This window comes from Symphodus melops, assembly GCF_947650265.1.
Source record: "Symphodus melops genome assembly, chromosome: 6".
Classification (NCBI taxonomy): Eukaryota; Metazoa; Chordata; class Actinopteri; order Labriformes; family Labridae; genus Symphodus; species Symphodus melops.
The window spans coordinates 1,166,139-1,188,067 of NC_136696.1; the positions used below are offsets into that span (position 1 = coordinate 1,166,139).

The following is a 21,929-nucleotide window of genomic DNA, read 5'->3' on the forward strand; positions in this document are numbered from 1 at the left end:
CTCTGAGATCAGCTCCACCGTCACACACAGGACCATGACCTCGGACTGTTTTCTATTCTCATATTCTGAACTTAAACTGCTTCATGACTCAACGAGCCAAGATGAACTCTTTGGATATAAATGTTTGTTTTACAGCACCACCCTGTGGACATGTGCAGTGCTGCACTCTTATTCACAGATAACAGTAGAAGTTGATGCCACCTGTTAAAGTTTGAAGTTGTGTTTGTAACCACGAGTCGTTGGTCGTCTGATAATAAATCAGTCGTCTCTTTGTTGGATCCAAACAAAGAGGAGGCTTCACTGAGTTTTTAAAAGAACTACAAACATGGATGTCTGGATCCAGGTGCAGACTCAGCACCTGAATATTGCTTCCTTTATAACCTCCTTTAGGAAACACTGGAGCATCCTTTACCAAAGGAGATGAGAAAGTGCCGACCCAGAATTCATTGCGGCCACAACTTTTAAAGCGACTGGCTCATCCGACCCGTCTCGGAGCGTTCAGGAAAACTAAGGATCTGTGAGAGGAGACATGTGGAGACAATCTGCATATTGATTTGACTTATAATTATTTACAGCCTTTGTGTTTATTTCATTTCTTTTTATTGTGTGAAGAAGGTGAACTTTGCTTTTATACATTCTTGTATCATGTTTGTGGAGATGATTTGATGTTATTTGATGATTTAATAGGAGAAATTGTAAAAGGCCAATAAAACCTTGTTTATAAAAACAGAAAAGAGACGCAGATCATAAAAGTTAGCTCTGTAATAATTTACCTTAACTTTAAACGATCTTAAACCCAGAGGTAAACTGTGAACGTGATGTTGATGTTATAAAACCATCACAGTGAAGTTTCCTGGTGTCTAATAAAGCTTTTTATTTTTATTCACACCACGTGGTTTTTAGGATTATTTCACCTGTAAGAAGGCTCAAACATTTTTAATGAAGATGTGACGAGAAGAAACGACACATGACATCAAAACACAATTTTTAGAAGATAGAAAAAGAATAACATCTGGATATATAATTTATAATGGTTATCAAATGCAATTTTAATTGTTCTGACAGAATACACCATACAACGTACTTAAGGTACCTTCTCCGTTTCAACCTCTGGGGGGCAGTAGTGCTCCATGCAAGTTTTAACAAGATCACGTTGGTCAGAATTTGGAAAGTTTGATTTCTGATAACTCCGCTGTTCATGGTCGGATTTGAACCCTGGTTGGATGAAAATGTTCGTCTCAATGTCCTAAGAAAGTTTATCCACCTGAACATTCAAATAAACTTTCGTTAGTATACAAAGTGAACATGGCGGTATTCTTTCTTTGGTCAACAGATGTGGCTATAAAATCCATTAGGCAAATTCCAGAGGAGGCCGGAGGAGTATCTGGTTGTCATGTAAATCAAGTATCCCAGGACATACAGTAGATGTTGACCTAGCCGTCTCTGGTTTGTTTCAGGGCTGGAACAAACCGGTTTCTGATTAGCAGATTCGTATTGAAATTCTTTGAAGGTGTTTTCTGCGTCTCGCGAACCCCCCAACGAGTTCAGTTTGGTGTCAGAGTCATTAACTTTGTCTGTAAGGGAGTGTGAATCCAGAGGAAGAGAGAGAAGCTCTCTGTGGGTTCACAGATTTAGATCGATATATTCCATAACAGCTTAAAATTATAAAGACAAAAAGACTGATATCTTGAGAGAAGTGATCAGACCAGCAGAAAGACGAGAAACAAAGAAGACTCAAACAAGACGCAACAAAAACTCTTCAACTCCTCCTGTCTCATCCTTTGCAGCAGGCAGAAAAGGGGCGGGGCTTTGCTCCACCCATAGTGAGACAAGGATCCAACAACTCAACAGTTGAATTCCTTATAACTAAAGTCAAAGAAGAATAAAAGTAAATAAAAGGCTTTATGAAGTCACCATATTGAACTAATTATGAGCTCTCATTGAGACAGTCATCTCTGAATATTCTGGAAATCTGTCATTCAAAGTGTTAACCTTGTGACTTGTTGTCAGTCAGTCGTCTTATCTGGAGGTGAAGGATCAAAGAACTCAATGGTAACTCTCAGTTTAGTGCCCCCATGAGAGAGTCACCGGAGACGCCCCTGTGGCTTGGATGAGCCTCCCAACAGGACGTCGTAAAACTCTCAGCGGTCATCTATCTGAAGTTAAGAATCAGTGGATAACAGAGAGAGGGGATTTTGAGTCCAGTATCAAATATTTAGGCTCCACGAGCATGTGAGGGAGAGCGAGCGACAGGTTACTGGTGCAGTTCACCTGACGGCCATGTGCTGTTTTAGAAAGTTAAGGATCAGGATCATCTTTATTGATCCCTCAATGGGGGACATGTGGATGTTACAACAGCTCCAAAAAACAGTAAAACAGGGAATATAAACAGCATCAATAGCAAAAAGAAAAAAAGAGCAGCTATGAGCCAGTTTACATTAATTAAATAAAGGGGTTAAAGAAAAATACAATAGACTTAAATAACACAAGGCATCAACACTATAAACTTGAGTCTGTCCGTGGAGCACGACTGTGACAGCAGTCTGTCACTGAACATGCTCCTCTGCCCGGTGAAGCTGCTGTGCAGAGGGTGGTGTGTGTTGTCCATGAAGGACAGGGCCTCAATCACCTGTATCCTCCATTGGTGTGTTAGCATGCTAATGTTAGCACTCTTTAGTTAGCTGGTAGCCTCAATCACCTGTATCCTCCATTGTTGTGTTAGCATGCTAATGTTAGCACTCTTTAGTTAGCTGGTAGCGTCAGTTACCTGTGTCCTGCATTGTTGTGTTGGCATGCTAATGTTAGCACTCTTTAGTTAGCTGGTAGCGTCAGTTACCTGTGTCCTCCATTGTTGTGTTAGCATGCTAATGTTAGCACTCTTTAGTTAGCTGGTAGCGTCAGTTACCTGTGTCCTCCATTGTTGTGTTAGCATGCTAATGTTAGCACTCTTTAGTTAGCTGGTAGCGTCAGTTACCTGTGTCCTGCATTGTTATGTTAGCATGCTAGTGTTAGCACTCTTTAGTTAGCTGGTAGCATCAGTTACCTGTATCCTCCATTGTTGTGTTAGCATGCTAATGTTAGCACTCTTTAGTTAGCTGGTAGCGTCAGTTACCTGTGTCCTACATTGTTGTGTTAGCATGCTAATGTTAGCACTCTTTAGTTAGCTGGTAGCGTCAGTTACCTGTGTCCTGCATTGTTGTGTTAGCATGCTAATGTTAGCACTCTTTAGTTAGCTGGTAGCTTCATGTAAACTGACACAGAATGATGTAAAAACTCTTCATCCATTGTCCCCCTGGGAGTAGGGTTAGGGTTAGGGTAGTCCCCTAGTAGAACATGAAACACACACCACCCTCTGCACAGCAGCTTCACCGGGCAGAGGAGCATGTTCAGTGACAGACTGCTGTCACAGTCATGCTCCACGGACAGACAGGCTATTGATAGTCACCTTACTGAGCACTGGTCACTTTAATGATTATCACTCTAATCATGTCTGGTTTCATCTTAATGTCTTGTGTGTCCTGCCTGTCTGTATACTGCTACTGGATGCCTTGAATTTCCCTCGGGATCCCTCGGGATCAATCATCTATATATATATATATATATAAAATGTTCTGATGTTCTGTTTGGACTCCAGAGAAAGGAAGAATTAAATCTGCAGGTTGTGTCCAACAAAGCAACGCTCTCCCCCCGATGACTTCACTTCCTGTGGTTGCAGCTTTCAGCCCTTTTCAAACAGAATGATGGCGGTTCCAGTAAACGCCTTTGGTTTCACGCTGTTTGTGATTAATGGAACATCAAGAGCCGATCTGAGCTCTGCGTGATTTGTTCCTGAGGACAAGAGTCTGCCCGGGACACACACATCATTAATGAACGAGGGGAGTGTGTGTGTGTGTGAAGCTGTCTCTGAGAGGGACAGGAGAGCGTCCCTCCTTTGAGTCGTGTTTTTACACAGAACAAATCTCAGCTTGTTGTTCCTCGTGGTTCAGATGCTGCAGGAGAGATTGTGTCTGTTGAAACAAGCGAAGAGGAAGCAACCTTTTCCTGAAGCTGGATATTACAAATGTTGTGTTGTAAGGAAGTGGTTTTGGTAAATACTCTGTTTGACTTACTTGCTCATCTAAAGCTACGACATGCAGCTGGTTAGCGTAGCATAGCACAAATAGTGTGTAAATAAAGTTGGTGTGAAGGTGAAACATGTTCAGCACAGTGAGAGGGAGGGAAAGTCTCCCACATGTTCATTTCATGTAAAGACGCTTTAACAAGCTCCTGGCAGCAGGAACTTCAACTGCTCCATCAGTGGAGGTCTGAGGGAGTCAAACGAGCCTGGAACTAAACTGACTCAAGTCTTATTGTGTGTCTTTGTTTTCACTGCAGAGCCGGGTGGGGGGGCAGGATGGAGTGCTCCTGGAAGACGCTGCTGCTGCTGGTCTGTGCGTCTCTGGGGGTGCAGTACACCGCCATCCGCACCCTGAGGGACTCCCTGTCTGGACCCTGTGAGGGAGCGTCCCACTGCAGCTCCACGCCACACAGAGGTACGCTCCAACAGCCAATCAGCACTGAGGATTCATACAAACTGTATGTTGAAGAGTCAAAGCAGACTGAAGCTTCAGTAAAGGACAGACGAGAGGAAAGACAAACACCTGCAAACTGTCTCAAGTATAAAAACCACCATATGCACAAGTTTACCTGCAGTTATTGAAATAAGTGAAAATAAGAAAGGTCCAAATATTGGCTGCTTAGGAGCTCATATTGTTTATAGCAGAAGATAAACTTTATTGATCCTGCCAGGGGAAATTCAATGAACATTGAGTTTCACACACACACACACACAGCTCAGAAGCGCTAGCTCGCTATCAGACCGATTTCCAGATTTGGTCGGTGCTGGGACTTGAACCGGTGACCTTCTGGTTCCCAAAATCGTCCTGAGCTGCTGCTGCTGCCACCTCATCACTGGTCTCACATCAGAGCACAGAGTCTGCATGGATATCATGTCAACAAGATCAAAGTGGACACGGTCACAGAATAAGTTGGACATGGAAGCAGTTTGGAGAAAGACGTGTCAGCAAAGGTGTAAGTGAAGCAACAGACAAACTCCCACAGCTCATTAAATCCTCCCTCAAGAAGAACAGGACGGAGAAATGACACATCCCTGATTCTCTAATTGATCTCCTTTAATGTGCTCATCAACTCCTGGTCAGCAGTGATGTATTTAGAGATGGGCTGCTTCCTGTAACCACATGACTGACTCGTGCATCTTGACTCTCTGAGCTGTTGAAGCTTCATCAGCTTGATGTGTTGACGTTCTCCTGGGTGGAAGTCAAGACGAGAACAGATTCAGCTCTCTGAAATGAAAGAACTCATTTAGTCTTGATGCTTGTGCTGCTCTCTTGCAGACTCCAGGTGGAGACCGTTGTGTGACGACGGTTGGATGCAGGCGGCGTCGCCACGGAAACACATCCTGCTGTTTGCCACGACCCGCAGCGGCTCGTCCTTCACGGGGCAGCTGCTCAACCAGCACCCGGAGGTGTTCTACGTGTTTGAGCCTCTCTTCCACGTGCAGCAGGCCATCGCCAACTCCAGCAGCAGCCGCCCGCGCCGCCGGCCGGACCGCCGGGCGCTCCTGGGAGCGTACAGGGACCTCCTCCTCAACCTCTACGCCTGCGACCTTCACTTCATGGAGAGCTACATCCGCCCTGAGCCGCAGGACCACGTCACCAGCGCCTTGTTCCGTCGAAGCTCCAGCCACGCCCTCTGTGCCCCTCCCACGTGCTCGGAGGGAGGCGGGGGCGTGGCCTCAGACCTGCCCATGAAAGCTGGTGTCCGAAGAAGTGCGGCGCTCTGAACCTGACTTTAGCGTCCCTGTCGTGTCTGTCGAGGGGAAACGTGGCCATAAAGACGGTGCGTGTCCCTGTGGTTGGCGACCTGCGCACCCTGACCGAAGACCCTCGCCTGGACCTGAAGATCATCCACCTGGTGAGAGACCCCCGAGCCGTCCTGGCCTCCCGCATCATGACCTTTCCAGATCAGTTCCGTGCTTGGAAGACATGGAACTCCACGGGACGGCAGCCCCGTCACGTGGACCTGTCCCAGATCAGCAGCACCTGTAAGGATGTCAGCCTCCGCAGAGACCGGCCTGCAGAGACCGGCATGGCTGCAGGGACGCTACATGCTGGTGCGATACGAGGACCTGGCGTTTGACCCGGAGGAGAAGGCGGCTGAGATCTACAGGTTGGTGGGGCTGGAGATGGGGGAGTGAGTGCGTCTGTGGATTTCAAAGAACACCAACAGTCACGTGTCTGCTCCCTCCCAGTGGAATTACAGATACTCCACCAGCAGAGACTCCAGAGCCGCCGCCCAGAGCTGGAGGCTTGGACTCAGCTTGGACATGGTGAGGACGGTGCAGCGACTGTGCAACCACACGCTCACTCTGCTCGGGTACAAACCGGTTCAGTCTGCAGCTCAGCTCAGAAACCTGTCGCACAGATTAATCCAACACCTGAGCTTTGACACCCACACATGAGCCTTTCTCATGTATGCACATGCACGCCTTGAGCTGCCGTTTCCCCTCCTCTCACCACTAATCACACTCACACAAGAGGACGGGGACACATCTCCTCAGCTTCTTTCAGGACTCAGACAGAAGATGTTGCTTCAGAGTCACCATTTCCAAAGTCAAAAACACTTGTAATGGCGGCTTGCTTCACTTTGAGGTGGACAGGCTGCAGGAGTTTGCTCTCATGAAAAACAATGTGCTCAGTGTTCAGGACTAACACACATGTAAAGACACCAACCAGCCAGGCTCAGACTGAATGTGGATTCTGAAAAGACAAACAGCCAATCAGAGTTTGTGGTTTCAGGTTGGGGGGCGGGGCGTTCCTGTGGACACGCCCCTGCTCACAGGTGTCCCTCACAGCGTGAGCGAGGTGAGCTGAACAGAAGCACTGAGGGGAGTTTACAGGAGTTGTGTGCAGCTTTGGAACAGGACTGTTTCTCTCCTCTCTGTCGTCGTGCTGATGGGATGAACGTTATTTCACTTGTTTCATCAGAGTCATTTCATTTCACTCCTTCTTCACTGTTTTTATCAAAGACATGAAAAGAGCTTTCATCCTAACTCTCTGTACTTCTCAGAGCGGGCCGCCCAAACTCGCCTTCTTTTATTGCATTGAGGTACTGTTTGAAAGTGTGATCTTTTCCCTGACTTGCACTGAAACAACAGGAAATCAGAATGTGTTGTTTTAGACTGTGACATGGAGTCGAGCTGTGGGAGCTTATTTCTGGGATCAGTGAGCGTCTTTTAAAGCTGTGTGCACTTTGTCTCTGTTTTCTCTGCTTCAAGGAGTGCATCTATAATGGATCTGAACACTGATGAAGGAGCAGTTATTGGTTTATCGGGACACATCACATCTCTGTAATGGGATCAACAAAAACCTCAGATGGTAACATGTGTGAATCCACCGCTGCCTATAACAAATATATTCTCTAAGATCGGAGCGCTGGAGCTGCATATTCTTCTGTTAGTCTGATTGAAATGAGAGAACCATGTGCCAGCTGAAACACTTTCCTTTCAGACGTCAAAGAATCAAATGAAACATCCTTTAAAAAGAAATATATTGTGCTTTTAGTGTTAATAATACAGAATTATAACTACAGTGGCTGGGAAGTCAAAAATAATAAAAACTTACAAAGCTGGAGAGAGATTTAGATTTTTATAAAACAAATGTACAAGTGGCAGAACACCTTCAAGAAACAAATCTACAAATAAATAAAATCTTGTCAGACACGAGACGCACCAAGCATCAACCTCCAACGCTGAAGTGCAAGATCCTGCAGTTCCTTGAGTGTCCACTAGGGTCAAATGACAAACAGAATTTGAATTCTAAAATGATTGAGCACATTTTTAACATCTACTGGATATGAGAGATTTATTTATTTTAAAATTCTCCTTCGGTTGCCTCACACCTGCTGAAATCAGCACCTCACTATGTGGTCGAAGGCACAGAACACTGAGGTGCAGGAAGGCTAATACATCTAATACGATCAGGTTACACTCCGACAGGCCGACATGGTCACAACACTGTTTGCTCTCATTCACACACCTGGCTGTGATCACCTGTAGTCTTGGCTTTCAGCACATTAAGTTAAAGCTCCACATAGTGTTCAGGAGAGGAATTACACACTTACACAAAGGAAGACAGAAAGACAACAACTAAAGAGGGTTTAGTGGTTGTCATGGTGATGGTGTTATAAAGGTGGGATAAGTTGGAGGTGACCCGGCCAGGGCTGAATGTGAATCTGGCTCCAGCAGAGTCATCGGGCTGCACATGATGCAGCTAAGCTTGGCTGCTGTTTGGAGAAAGCTTTCAATATTTGTCCAGCAGGTGGCGCTGCTGCTTTAAAATGAGCTAAATCTCAAACACACCAAACTTTCAAATCCAATCGATGGGGATGATCTCAAAATCTGACACGTTATGCAAAGATAATTATCATATTGATATAAAACAGCTGTGACATAGATCACAGGTTAGTGTTCATCTTTACTTAATTTAATTTTCAGAGAGGAATCTCCTTCAGGAGTTTACACTTCTGTAGGATCTCCTTCACACACCTTCATCTTCTTCTATTATTTATTCACAGATTAAAAAGAATTACAATTCCATTAATCCAAAGTCTGTGACCTGGTGACCAGCTGCCTGAAGAACCACAACATGTTTTAGTTCCTCCATTTCCCTCATACTAAGCAATATTTATATTTCTGCTACAGTTTAGTTCATATTGTGTGATATTTACATTTTATATTTCAGCAATATCTATCCATAGTTTACTATGCTGCTACCTGTAAATAACTTTACTATACAGAGCCCATTTTACCTTAATTAGAGTTACTTTTTTATATTCCTCTTCTGTGATTTCTTTTTAGCTGTGTGCACTTTAAGATGAAGCCAAATTATGTATTGACAATAGAGACACTATATTCTATTATTTTCTGGTAATAGAAACACAAACCTCTAATCACTGAACACATGAACACAATGAGACTAAAGGCTAGGCTATAGAAAGCATTGAAGATGGTGATACTGTTGTTATGTAGGACTGTATGTATGTATGTAAGACTCCTGCTTCTTCATTAATCTCTATATAAACCTGCAAACATCTTTGTAATCGACTCAAACTGACAGATGTCTCATCTTTGTCACTTTGTTGTGAAATTAATAAAAACTCTGGAGAAGTTGTTTTTATTCCGACGCTGACTGTTGGTCTTGAACTCATCAACACAAACAAGACGTGTCCTGCGCATGCGCCGCACCTTTTGACGCAGCCGTTACCTTTTGAATCCAGAAGAATCGACAGAAATCAAGAAGGAAGAAAGAAAACATCTTTACATTTTTCTGTGAGAGAATACAGGGAGACTGATGTGTGAGTAAGCTGGGGTTTGTTTTAATCTAAAGTAAATTCAGTTTAAGTCCAAAACCGGAGTTAAGACTGTTCCTAGCTAGCAGCAACCAGACCAGTGTTTGAGTTTAACACAGTGACCTCCTATCAGCTCTCTTTCAGTCAAGTGTGTGCAGTGCATGTGTGGTAGTCAACAGCTACTGGAAACAGATGATATAATATACTTATTGGATGTATCTTTAATGGAAAAACTGTAAAAACAGACTCGCTGAGTGGAAGACAGCCCTTATCACGGTCACACTTCAAACCTAAACACCGACATCTTCAGTAAAGATGACTGAGTTAAATAACTGCATTCCTGTCGGTCCACTAACTCACCTGCCTTTCTGCACACTCTTGACCTGTTCACTCATTACACATAACCACATGAAAACGGTTACTGAGGACAATGTGCTGCTGAGATTGTCTTTTCTCCGACGCTCATGAACGCCTCGTTAGAGACGGTATTTGGCGGCAAGCGCGAGCGCTTTTTGTCTTCCTCCACTTTAAACCGATAAGTGATGGTTGGCAAAAAGAAGGAAAAATGACACAAGAACTGAATATTTTCAAACTTTTCAGTGAGACGAGGACAGGAGAAACGCGTGAGTACACTGAGATTTTATTATATTAATATTTATGAACGTTTAAACTTTAAAGGACTGGTTTTAAGTTGAGCTAGCTAGCAAGATGACACAGCTAATATTAGCATTAACCCTCTTGGGGACACTTCAAAACATGTTTTACTGATCTTTTTGTCATTTTGGATGCTCTGGCATTCATTTTTCACAAAGTTGTGTATTTCGACTCAATTTTTATAAATGGGAATGATTAATCTCTATATAAACCTGTAAACATCTTTGTAACAGAGTCAGACTGACAGATATCCCAGCTCTGTCACTTTTTGTGCCTTGACTAAAAACACTGTAGAAGTTGTTTTATTATGATGCTTAATGCTGTACTTGAACTCATCAACATGAACGAGAGGTCTCACTGACTTTATTGTCACACAGAAATGATGTGTTTGATTCAAAATATATAGATATAGATTCTAACTGTGCTCCCCACAGACCAGACAAAAAGACTTCTGATAATGTCCAAAAGTTTTTCTTATGTTGTGTTGTGTGCCTTGTGTTTATTTTGTTGTTGTTTGGCACTGAAACCATCAATAATATAATTTCTTTGTGTGTTTAATGAGGAACATGAAAGCTCAAGTACTGAGCAGGCAATGAGAGAGTGCAATAAGATAGTTAAAGGAAAGGAAGCATTAGTGAAGGTGCACATGGCACCTTCAGATGGTTAAAGTTGATTTTGTTTGCAATAAGTAGATGTTTTATTTCCATTGTTTTAGCGATGTAAGTGAACTTTTCAAATAAGTGGATTTCAGTTTGAAAATATATTTATATTTTGTGTGTTATCTGCATTTCTTTAAAATAATAAAGTTTTGCACTTTCATTTGAAGAAATATCCCAGCTCTGATTGAGTATATTAAAGTAGAGACCATGTCAATGAACTATGAGGGCAAAATACTAAAACAAAGTAATCGTTCATTTATCGTAATCCAGGTAAAATGTAGTGTTCACTGAGATCATTTTTCTCTACTGTTCTTTTAATGTTTCTAAAATCTAATACATTATTAAAAACTTAACTTACATTATAACATATGACCCGTTTCTTAAAAACATCATACCTAAACGTATTTTAAAAGACTGAAATACTTCCTGTTTGCGGCCACATGAACAACTTTAACACTGACTTCTTTTCTCTCAGACGCTGCACAGGGATTTGACGGCTGTGTATTTATTTTACACCATGATGATTCTGATCCATGGATCACATGGGGCTTGATACCATGGGGGGTGATCTGATCATGGATCATCTGGAAACTGTTTCATCACCAGTCTGACATCCACAACATGCTGAAGGTAGGTGATCCCAACTTACTCTGTTAAGTTTGCTGACTTACTATCCAAACCTAGTTAGCTTAATGCATTTTACTGTGAGCTCAGCAGAGAGGTCATGAAGAAACCTGAACTGATGATGGTAAATTATTAATTTTTATTTCTTGTAATAACAAGGGGAGGAGAAGAGACTCTGACCTGATATGGGTTTCTCATAAAACAATAAAACTGAAAGAGTTCCTGACAGTCTGAGCTCAGACTCTATTTTGAGTGGACCGAGCAGAAGGACACAGGGTGAGTTTAATTTAACATTATTCTGACTTTACTGTTCTAACCTCAGGTTCATGCTGAGTAATAATTTAAACTGATCAGAGACAGAACAGGATCAGCTCTGTGAACGTGGAGTACTTCCTCTTTTCTCAGCTTTTAGTCAAGAAGTAAGGTCAAGTAAAAGTTGTGTAGCTAAAAATCTGAATCGTCCTGAATCAGACTTGTTTGTCAGGACTCCTGCGGTCGACGCTCTCAGTCTGTGTTGCTGGTTTTCTCTCAGATGAAATAAAGTCCAGAGGACGACAGTGCTTATGTTCCACATTCATGTTAGATAATCTCCACCTCCTCAAAGTAGTTATGATAAATAATGGATCTTAATAAAATGTTGTCAGTAACTAACGTCTCAATAAAACATCTATCTGACCAAAGGTGGTTTTATGACGTGATTTGATCCTTACAGGCATCACAGACTTTGTTTTATATCCTTCTAGAAATAAAACTGTTGGTCCAAAGGTCATAACTGCTGTTAAATATTAACATACTGCTTTAATGTTTGAAGTTTAAAATTCTAAACCTCAATATTATCAGACACACAGGAAGGATAAATGTTTGAACTAAATGTATATCAAATCCTAAAAGCAGACCAGGGTCAAATACCAAGCAGGGAGTCAGATCAGAAGGACAAATCAGCTTCAGATCAAAACAAAGTGCAGTGATGTGTTTGATCAGGTACTAAGGCAGACAGGAAGAGAGGCAGAGTCACATAAAGGTTCACAGTAGGGGGCGCTAGTAGCCAAGTGGTTGGTGTCATTTCCTGCTCTCTCTCTCTACCTGATTTATGAATCTGTCTCTACTATTAAATCATTAATAAAAGGACCACAGTAGGTATTAAAATATGGAGGCTTGACCATCGCTATTTAACATAACCTTCCTGTTTGTGTCTTACCTGTATGTCTTTTCTTGTCCTCAGGTTGATGTATCATGAACGTCATTGATTGTCCTGAGCAAACTGGAGATCAGAAGATGAGTGATGGAGGAGACAAAGAGGAGGACAGAGCAGAGTCTCCTCTGTCCAGCTGTGTCTCTATGAAGAGTGACATGTCTAAAGATTCTCCTCTAAACTTCAGTAATGAACCAGGACCCTCAGATCAGAAGTAAGAAAACTTCTTTAAATCCCCAAAATGTCAAACTACAGAAATGTGCTTGTTATTAAGAACAAGAGTTGAAACAATAGAATAATTTAATAGACATTTGATGCATGTTTGTGAAACAGTGATTTTATTTACACCACTGACTTGAGTCAAGAAAATATTGTAACACTTCCCAAGAGACTCAACAGCATTATCAATAAACACAAACATGTTAATTTTTAGGTTTTGTGCAGAACCAGGTTTGAATCCCCATCAATGGTTTGAATCTCATCTTATCTTTTATCTCTACAGAAAAACAAAGGGGTCTGTTTCTGTGGAGGAGCTGCTGTCCAGATGTGCTTTGTGTCAGGACGTCCTGAGAGATCCAGTTTCTACCAGCTGTGGACACTGGTTCTGCAGACAGTGTCTCACCTCATACTGGGACCAGTCTACTTCATCAGGAGAGTCCTCCTGTCCCCAGTGTGGACAAAGACCTGTAATAAGACGAGGACTGCAGATATCCAGTCAGTCCAGCACTGAAATCAGTAAGACTGAAGTCACTGAGTCTGAAAACAAGACCTTATCATTTATTACATTTGTTAATGCTGTTAATATTTACATTAATATAGTCAAATGTATCAATATAATTTAACCTGGTTATATTTAATATGTTCTTCTTCTCTTGTAGCAGCACACATTTATCTGTTTGTTTAATAAATCCAGTCTCAGGATATGTTTCTTCTCTTTCAGCAGATAGAGGTCAGCAGGAGGTTTTAGGTGAATATAAGATCAGTCTGAGGAGGAGATATGAACATGTGACTGAAGGAAGTGATGAAACAGGAAGGAGAATCCTCCTCAACAGGATCTACACTAAGCTCTACATCACAGAGGGGCAGAGTGAAGAGGTGAACACCCAACATGAGGTGAGACAGATGGAGACAGACTCTAAAAAGAAGACCCTCCATGAGACTCCAATCAGGTGCCAGGACATCTTTAAAGCCTTACCGGACCAACAGGAACCAAAGACAGGAGCTCAACCCGACCAACAGGAACCAAAGACAGAAGCTCAACCCGACCAACAGGAACCAAAGACAGGAGCTCAACCCGACCAACAGAAACCCATCAGAGTGGTTCTGACAAACGGCGTGGCTGGTGTTGGAAAAACCTTCTCAGTGCAGAAGTTCACTCTGGACTGGGCCGAGGGCTCAGAGAACCAAGACGTCAGTCTGCTGATCCTGTTTTCATTCAGGGAGCTGAACTTGATCAGAGATCAGCGCTACAGTCTTCTTGAGCTGCTCCGTGTTTTCCATCCAACATTACAGAAGGTGGCAGCAGAGACGCTCGCTGTCTGTAAGCTGTTGTTCATCTTTGACGGCCTGGATGAAAGCAGACTGTCATTGGACTTCACAAACATGGAGGTTGTGTCTGATGTCACACAGAAGTCATCGTTAAACACACTGTTCACAAACCTCATCAAGGGGAATCTGCTCCCCTCAGCTCTCATCTGGATCACTTCTCGACCTGCAGCAGCCAATCAGATCCCTCCTTCATGTGTCGACAGGGTAACAGAAGTACGAGGCTTCACTGATGCCCAGAAGGAGGAGTACTTCAGGAGGAGGTTCAGTGATGAAGATCTGTCCAGCAGAATCATCTCACACATCCAGACATCCAGGAGCCTCCACATCATGTGTCTGATCCCGGTCTTCTGCTGGATCACTGCCACAGTTCTGGAGCACATGATGAGCACAGAGCAGAGAGGAGAGCTGCCCAAGACCCTGACTGACATGTACTCACACTTCCTGCTGGTTCAGACACAGAGGAAGAAGAACAAGTACGGTGATGGACATCAGATGAGTCCACATGAGCTGACGGAGGCCGACAGGGAAGTTCTTCTGAAGCTGGGGAGGCTGGCGTTTGAACATCTGGAGGACGGAAACATCATGTTCTACCAAGAAGACCTGGAGCGGTGTGGTCTGGATGTCACAGAGGCCTCGGTCTACTCAGGAGTTTGTACTGAGATCTTCAAAACAGAGTGTTTGATATTCCAGAAATCAGTCTACTGCTTTGTTCATCTGAGCGTTCAGGAGTTTCTGGCTGCAGTCTACATGTTCCACTGTTTCACCAACAGGGAGAGAGGTGTAGTGGAGGCGTTCCTTAAAGACATCCAACACAGGGAATCATCTGGAAATACTTTTTTAAAGAAGGTTAAAGAAGTTATAAGTCCTGGTCCATTTCTGGAAGTCTTCCTGAGAGGTGCCATGGAGAAATCCCTGAAAAGTAAGAACGGTCACCTGGACCTGTTTGTTCGCTTCATTCATGGTCTTTCTCTGGAGTCAAACCAGAGACTCTTAGGAGGCCTGCTGGGTCAGACAGACAACAGTCCAGATATGATCCAGAGACTCTTAGGAGGCCTGCTGGGTCAGACAGACAACAGTCCAGAAATGATCCAGAGAGTCATCAACAACCTGAAGGAGATGAACAGTAAAGATATCTCTCCTGACAGAAGTATCAACATCTTCCACTGTCTGACGGAGATGAAGGACCTCTCAGTCCATCAGGAGATCCAAGAGTTCCTGAAGTCAGAGAACAGATCAGAGAAGAAACTCTCTGTGATCCACTGCTCTGCTCTGGCCTACATGCTGCAGATGTCTGAGGAGGTTCTGGATGAACTGGACCTGACGAAGTACAAGACATCAGACCAGGGACGACTGAGACTGATTCCAGCTGTGAGGAACTGCAGGAAGGCAGAGTAAGTCCAGATGTGATTAAATATGAGTATAAATAAAGTAGCAATAAGCCGTTTAGTTCTTCATATATATATAATATATAATCTCTCTGTTTGTGAAAACAGAGTTCATCTATATTCAGTAAATGAAGAATATTTGTCTCTGTCTTGAGTCAAAGCTCTCGGACATTTGTGTTGTCCTCCTTCATGGACTCGAGAGTAAAGTCTGAGTTGTGTTAGCGTGCGTGAAAAGGGACGTTTGATGAGTTTGTCTGTCCTGACTTTATGCTGACAGTAAGAACTTAAAGTAACACAGCTAACGAGAGGTTGATTAGTAACAGTGACATGATGAGTGAAGTTACCAACAGTCATGTCTTACATCACGTTACAGACAGAAGGTGGATCAAAAAGTCAAACAGCCAGAATAATAGATTTCAGTACATTGAACTGTGTTAGTCAGGTATTATGTTGTGTTGGATCAGATCACAGATTGAAGTCATGGATGATTTTATTGGCCGCTCTCCTCTGAACTGCCCCTTTATTACAACTTTACAAACCCCGAACAAGAATCCATCTGAGAATAATGAATTTACTAAAAGCTACAAAAACAAGATTTATTTTTCTGTTGAGCTTTGATAAAGTTGAGCATGTGACAGCGGGGTTAGAGGTAAATAAAAGTAACAGAGTGATTTATGACAACAAACAACATAAATTGAGTCCCCGGTCTGCTGCTTGTTCTGCTCTGACTTTATGAGCAGATGCAGCTTGTCACAGGTTCGTTTTTAAAAGTGAAGAGATGATGGCTCAGTCGGGAAAACTTCTGTTGGTGGGTTTTTATTCACCAAAGAAAATATATCCAACCATGTAAAAAATGTGCCAAGATCCCGGTCAGTGAACAAACCAAAGAAAACAAACAAAGTATTTACAATACTTTACAGAAAAGGGCAACACGATGTGTTGGGAACAAACGTGATCTGGTCACTTTTTCTGTTCGCTCTCATTTTGTCTCATTTTGACACAGAGGGTAACAAAGACAAAGGGTGCGTTCAGATTGTCCCTCCTGTCCACTAACACTCACATTTCTTCTTTAACCCTGGAAGCAGTTAAGTGGCGGCCATGATGAGAGCCGTTTGAATTCTCTAAGAGTTAAGGAAAGGAGGCTCAATGCTTCCTTTATAACCTCCTTTAGGAAACACTGGAGCATCCTTTACCAAAGGAGATAACAAAGTGCCGACCGATCTGTGAGAGGAGACATGTGGAGACAATCTGCATATTGATTTGACTTATAAATATTTACAGCCTTTGTGTTCATTTCATTTCTTTTTATTGTGTTAAACTCTGAATGTGATGTTGATGTTATAAAACCATCACAGTGAAGTTTCCTGGTTTCTAATAAACCCGACCTTTTATTTTTATTCACACCACGTGGTTTTTGGGATTATTTCACCTGTAAGAAGGCTCAAACATTTTTAGATCAGTTTTTTGTAAACTTCATTTTCTGTAAAAAACCTTTCCTAAGTCCTTTATGAAGTCTCCTAACACCTTTCCTAAGTCCTTTATAAAGTCTCCTAACACCTTTCCTACGTCCTTTATGAAGTCTCCTAACACCTTTCACTAAGTCCTTTATGAAGTCTCCTAACACCTTTCCTAAGTCCTTTATGAAGTCTCCTAACACCTTTCACTAAGTCCTTTATGAAGTCTCCTAACACCTTTCCTAAGTCCTTTATGAAGTCTCCTAACACCTTTCCTAAGTCCTTTATGAAGTCTCCTAACACCTTTCCTAAGTCCTTTATGAAGTCTCCTAACACCTTTCCTAAGTCCTTTATGAAGTCTCCTAACACCTTTCCTAAGTCCTTTATGAAGTCTCCTAACACCTTTCCTAAGTCCTTTATGAAGTCTCCTAACACCTTTCACTAAGTCCTTTATGAAGTCTCCTAACACCTTTCCTAAGTCCTTTATGAAGTCTCCTAACACCTTTCCTAAGTCCTTTATGAAGTCTCCTAACACCTTTCACTAAGTCCTTTATGAAGTCTCCTAACACCTTTCCTAAGTCCTTTATGAAGTCTCCTAACACCTTTCCTAAGTCCTTTATGAAGTCTCCTAACACCTTTCACTAAGTCCTTTATGAAGTCTCCTAACACCTTTCCTAAGCCCTGTGATGTTTTCACGGGGTTAAGGAAAGGTGGATAGTAAAAGTAGATAGGAGGGACAATCCGAATGCACCCAGAGACTAAATAGACATGGCACAATCAGACACAGGTGAGACTAATCAGGGTCATCAACAAGGCAGGAAACACAAGAAACACAAGACCAGAACACTTGAGCACAAGTACAAATAAAAACCTGACACTGAAAACACAACCTCAACAAGATATTACAAAATAAAACAGGAAACACCAAAGACGAGACTTAAAACACTAAACGCCAAACTAGGAACCTTAACATAGGAAAAAATATTACGGACAACATCCTGTAGAAGGAAACAAGGATACAAAGTAAGACAGGAAACAGTGAAGACTAGAACTATAATACAAATCAGAAAACACACAGGGAACAATGAGAACTAAAAACAGGAAATCAGAACTAAATCATGACATCAGAGAAACACGTTTACAAGTGATGGAAATGTTTGTTAACAAAATTAAAATTGGATGAAAATATGAAGACGTTCCTTTAAATAACATTATCTACCATTTGTTTTACAACAGGTTTAATCACTGTGGACTATCAGAGACTCACTGTGAAGTCGTGGCCTCAGCTCTGAAGTCCAACCCCTCCCATCTGAGTGAGCTGAACCTGAACTACAACGAGCTGCAGGATTCAGGAGTGAAGCTGCTGTCTGCTGGACTGAAGAGTCCAAACTGTAGACTGGAGACTCTGAGGTAAGACTACAGGTTTAATTTCTCTCTTCACATTAATATGATGAGAAGCTAAACTTTAAGAGAGTCAGTCGAGGATTTAAAACATAAAGTACAAACATGAGATGATGTCAGTCTTTCAGACAGCGCTGTCATCAAAAACAACAAACGTCTCTCTGTCATCAGAAAAGGACGAACACAAGATGAAGTGAGAAAATGAAACCTGAGGGGGAAATCACTGAGAACAAGAGAGAGATACTGATCATATATTAAAGAAAGATGAAGATGTGACGGTACATTTCTTCTGACAGCTGCAGCTGTAAAACCTGGAATCAGGGTTCCCACGCGTCCTGGAAAACCTGGAAAATGATCAATGCATTTTTCAGTCATGGAAAACATGTCAAATGAGAAAAAATGTCAAATGTCCTGGAAACGGTTTAGTTTCCCTGGAAATGTATTTATCCTCCCCCGGCCAATGTGAACGGATTAAAAGTTCTGCGCATGGATTTGTCCACTTATCTTCTGACAACATGAAGACACAGCGCTTCTTTGCCGGCGCAGCGCCCCACGTGACGCTACCCAACACAGTCACATGAATGATTGTCATTATCAGCACATCATCACCATTACTTACTGTATGTTTATACTCTGGTGCCAAGAAGGTAGACTATCAGACAGAATGCTATTTGGACTTTCAGAATAAAAGACAGTCTTAAGATAACCTGAAGAACTCCTCACAGAAGATCACAACAGATGGATCAGTGTTCCTGTCTCACCACAGCCATGACAGCACACATGTGAGAGGGAGTTTTACATGTTCTTAAATCTGCTTGGTGTGATAAAGGTCATATGTGTCATTTTAATTCTAGGAATTGTATATCTTCCACATTTAGATAAGGCTGTAGTGTTTTAAAAGCAGCCTCCCACAGTGGTCAGGGATAAGCCCAAGTCCCTCTCTCATTGGTGTTTGATGCAGGATAAGCTGTCAGAGGAGGCAGTGGACCAATCTCCTCCCTGAAGTTCTCTCCCTCAGTCTGAAGTCAGTGAAAGGCCTCATCCTTTATGATGTGTCCCAGGTGGTTTAAAGGGTAGTCTAAGCCTACCCTGGAAGTTTCCATGTTCAGTTTGTCAGTGTTCTAGCAGCAGCTGTTAATAAGGGCTTATTCCATACAGGGCGTGAAGGTTAAGACCACCCATTAAAGGATTCTGTAAGGATTGAACAACATCACAGCTGAATGACAGAATTGTCTCTTTTAAGAGAGTTTAAGGGTGGAACCATGAAGCTGATAAAGAGACAGACTTGCTCTGTCCATAAAGGAGATTTTCCTTCATCCATATAGACGTAGACTTCACATGATGATGCTAAAACAATTCAAGTAGAAAACAGGAAATGAAGCGTCTGACCCTCAACAAGAATGACACATGATCATGTTACCTTTTTAAAGATTTGTTACTAAACAGTCAGTTTCATTATAAATACATTTAAATTATAGATATTTTATAGAACATGTTTGATTTTACACACACACACAGACACACACACACAGACAGACACACACACACACACACACACACACACACAGACAGTCCCAGGTGTGTGTAGCTCAGTAGAGTAGTGGGTGTGTAATCTTGACTGAGATCAGTAACATGTTGGTGTCTTTATTGACATGAACAGCTGGATGAATGTTTGGATGATGTCTGTAGAAAGCTGACATTTGAATGATCCACAATAACACAATGACAAAGTCTCTCTACTTATTTTAGGGACACACTCACTGATTGGACCTAGTTATGTTCTTATCATCTCATTCATCATTCTTTTTATTCTCTTCTTTTATTCTTTATTCAGTTTGAGGAGCTGCAGTTTGTCAAAGATCAGCTGTTCTTCTCTGGCCTCAGCTTTGAAGTCCAACCCCTCCCATCTGAGATATCTGGACCTGAGCTTCAACAATCTGCAGGATTCAGGAGTGAAGCTGCTGAGTGATTTTCTGCAGAGTCCAAACTGTAGACTGGAGACTCTGAGATCAGTTCACTTCTTCTCTGTTTGTGTTTTACATCTCATGTGTTTGATTATCAGCTGAAACATTTTCATGTTCACATGTTTCTGACCTCCATGAAGTTTTAGATTGAATGCTGTTCATGTTGATTTTCTTGTTTGAATCTGCATCATCAACAAATCTGATTTTTAACAAAATACTTTAAATGGAGTTCTTTAAGTTTTTAAAGTGAAAGTTTCTGATTTTTATTAAATGTTCAAAACTGAAGACACGAGATTATCTGAACTGACATATATGTGATTATGAAGCACACACACACACACACACACAGACAGACACACACACACACACACACACACACAGACAGACAGACACACACACACACACACACACACACACACACACACACACAGACAGACAGTCCCAGGTGTGTGTAGCTCAGTAGAGTAGTGGGTGTGTAATCTTGACTGAGCTCAGTAACATGTTGGTGTCTTTATTGACATGAACAGCTGGATGAATGTTTGGATGATGTCTGTAGAAAGCTGACATTTGAATGATCCACAATAACACAATGACAAAGTCTCTCTACTTATTTTAGGGACACACTCACTGATTGGACCTAGTTATGTTCTTATCATCTCATTCATCATTCTTTTTATTCTCTTCTTTTATTCTTTATTCAGATTGGAGAGCTGCTGTTTGTCAGAGATCAGCTGTTCTTCTCTGGCCTCAGCTCTGAAGTCCAACCCCTCCCATCTCAGAGAGCTGGACCTGAACAACAACAAGCTGCAGGATTCAGGAGTGAAGCTGCTGAGTGATTTTCTGCAGAGTCCAAACTGTAGACTGAAGACTCTGAGGTCAGTTCACTTCTTCTCTGTTTGTGTTTTACATCTCATGTGTTTGATTATCAGCTGAAACATTTTCATGTTCACATGTTTCTGACCTCCATGAAGTTTTAGATTGAATGCTGTTCATGTGGATTTTCTTGTTTGAATCTGCATCATCAACAAATCTGATTTTTAACAAAATACTTTAAATGGAGTTCTTTAAAATTTTAAAGTGAAAGTTTCTGATTTTTATTAAATGTTCAAAACTGAAGACACGAGATTATCTGAACTGACATATATTTGATTATTAAAGAGCATATTGCAGGTTAAAGACAAAACTTAACTAATCATAGGAAAATACGTTAACAATACTGTTTTTAAATAAATTCAGAAGTTAATAACCCACAGGGTCTCCTGGAGACGTTTTAGTCTTTGCTCTTTACTTCCACATTCGGCTGTGACGTAACATAAGGGAGTCCCGCTGAATCCCCGTCTGTTTAACATAGAAAATCATGGATCTGAGTGTCACTCCCGTCAATAAAGAGGAAGAAAACATATATTCCTTTACATATAATGGTCCACTGGCTTATTATTGTGAACCTGTTAGATGTGATAGAGAGCAGAAACAGGCAGGATTAGAGGAATAACGGCCTCAGGAGAGAAGCTGTGGTGTGAGGAGAGACCCGGAGCAGGCGTCCTGCTGAGTGACAGGTGTCAGCTCGCCATATATGGGCGAGTGCTGTGTTCACATCAGCATATATAAAGTTTGTAATCACATTCAATCAATTAAAAAAC

The 21,929-nt window shown here is 42.0% G+C and overlaps 2 protein-coding genes, 1 long non-coding RNA gene and 1 pseudogene across 4 annotated transcripts in view; all 4 read left to right on the forward strand.

Annotated features, from left to right (window-relative positions):
* LOC306825396 (uncharacterized protein) overlaps positions 1–21,929 on the forward strand; it is a 498,202-nt gene that overhangs the window by 455,593 nt on the left and 20,680 nt on the right. The window lies entirely within an intron of this gene.
* On the forward strand, positions 4,141–6,520 carry LOC306825787 (carbohydrate sulfotransferase 1-like; annotated as a pseudogene). Its single transcript has 2 exons — positions 4,141–4,532; positions 5,394–6,520. The product of its transcript is annotated as a carbohydrate sulfotransferase 1-like (transcript).
* Positions 11,108–12,669, forward strand: LOC306825406. The gene is made up of 3 exons (XR_013779256.1): positions 11,108–11,351; positions 11,505–11,621; positions 12,568–12,669. It is a non-coding gene; the product is annotated as an uncharacterized lncRNA (long non-coding RNA).
* LOC306825788 (protein NLRC3-like) lies at positions 12,696–20,391 on the forward strand (the record flags this gene model as incomplete). Its single annotated transcript, XM_079346744.1, has 5 exons — positions 12,696–12,751; positions 13,040–13,272; positions 13,478–15,476; positions 18,161–18,334; positions 20,160–20,391. 5 exons carry the CDS (start codon positions 12,696–12,698, stop codon positions 20,389–20,391), a joined length of 2,694 nt encoding a protein of 897 aa, XP_079202870.1.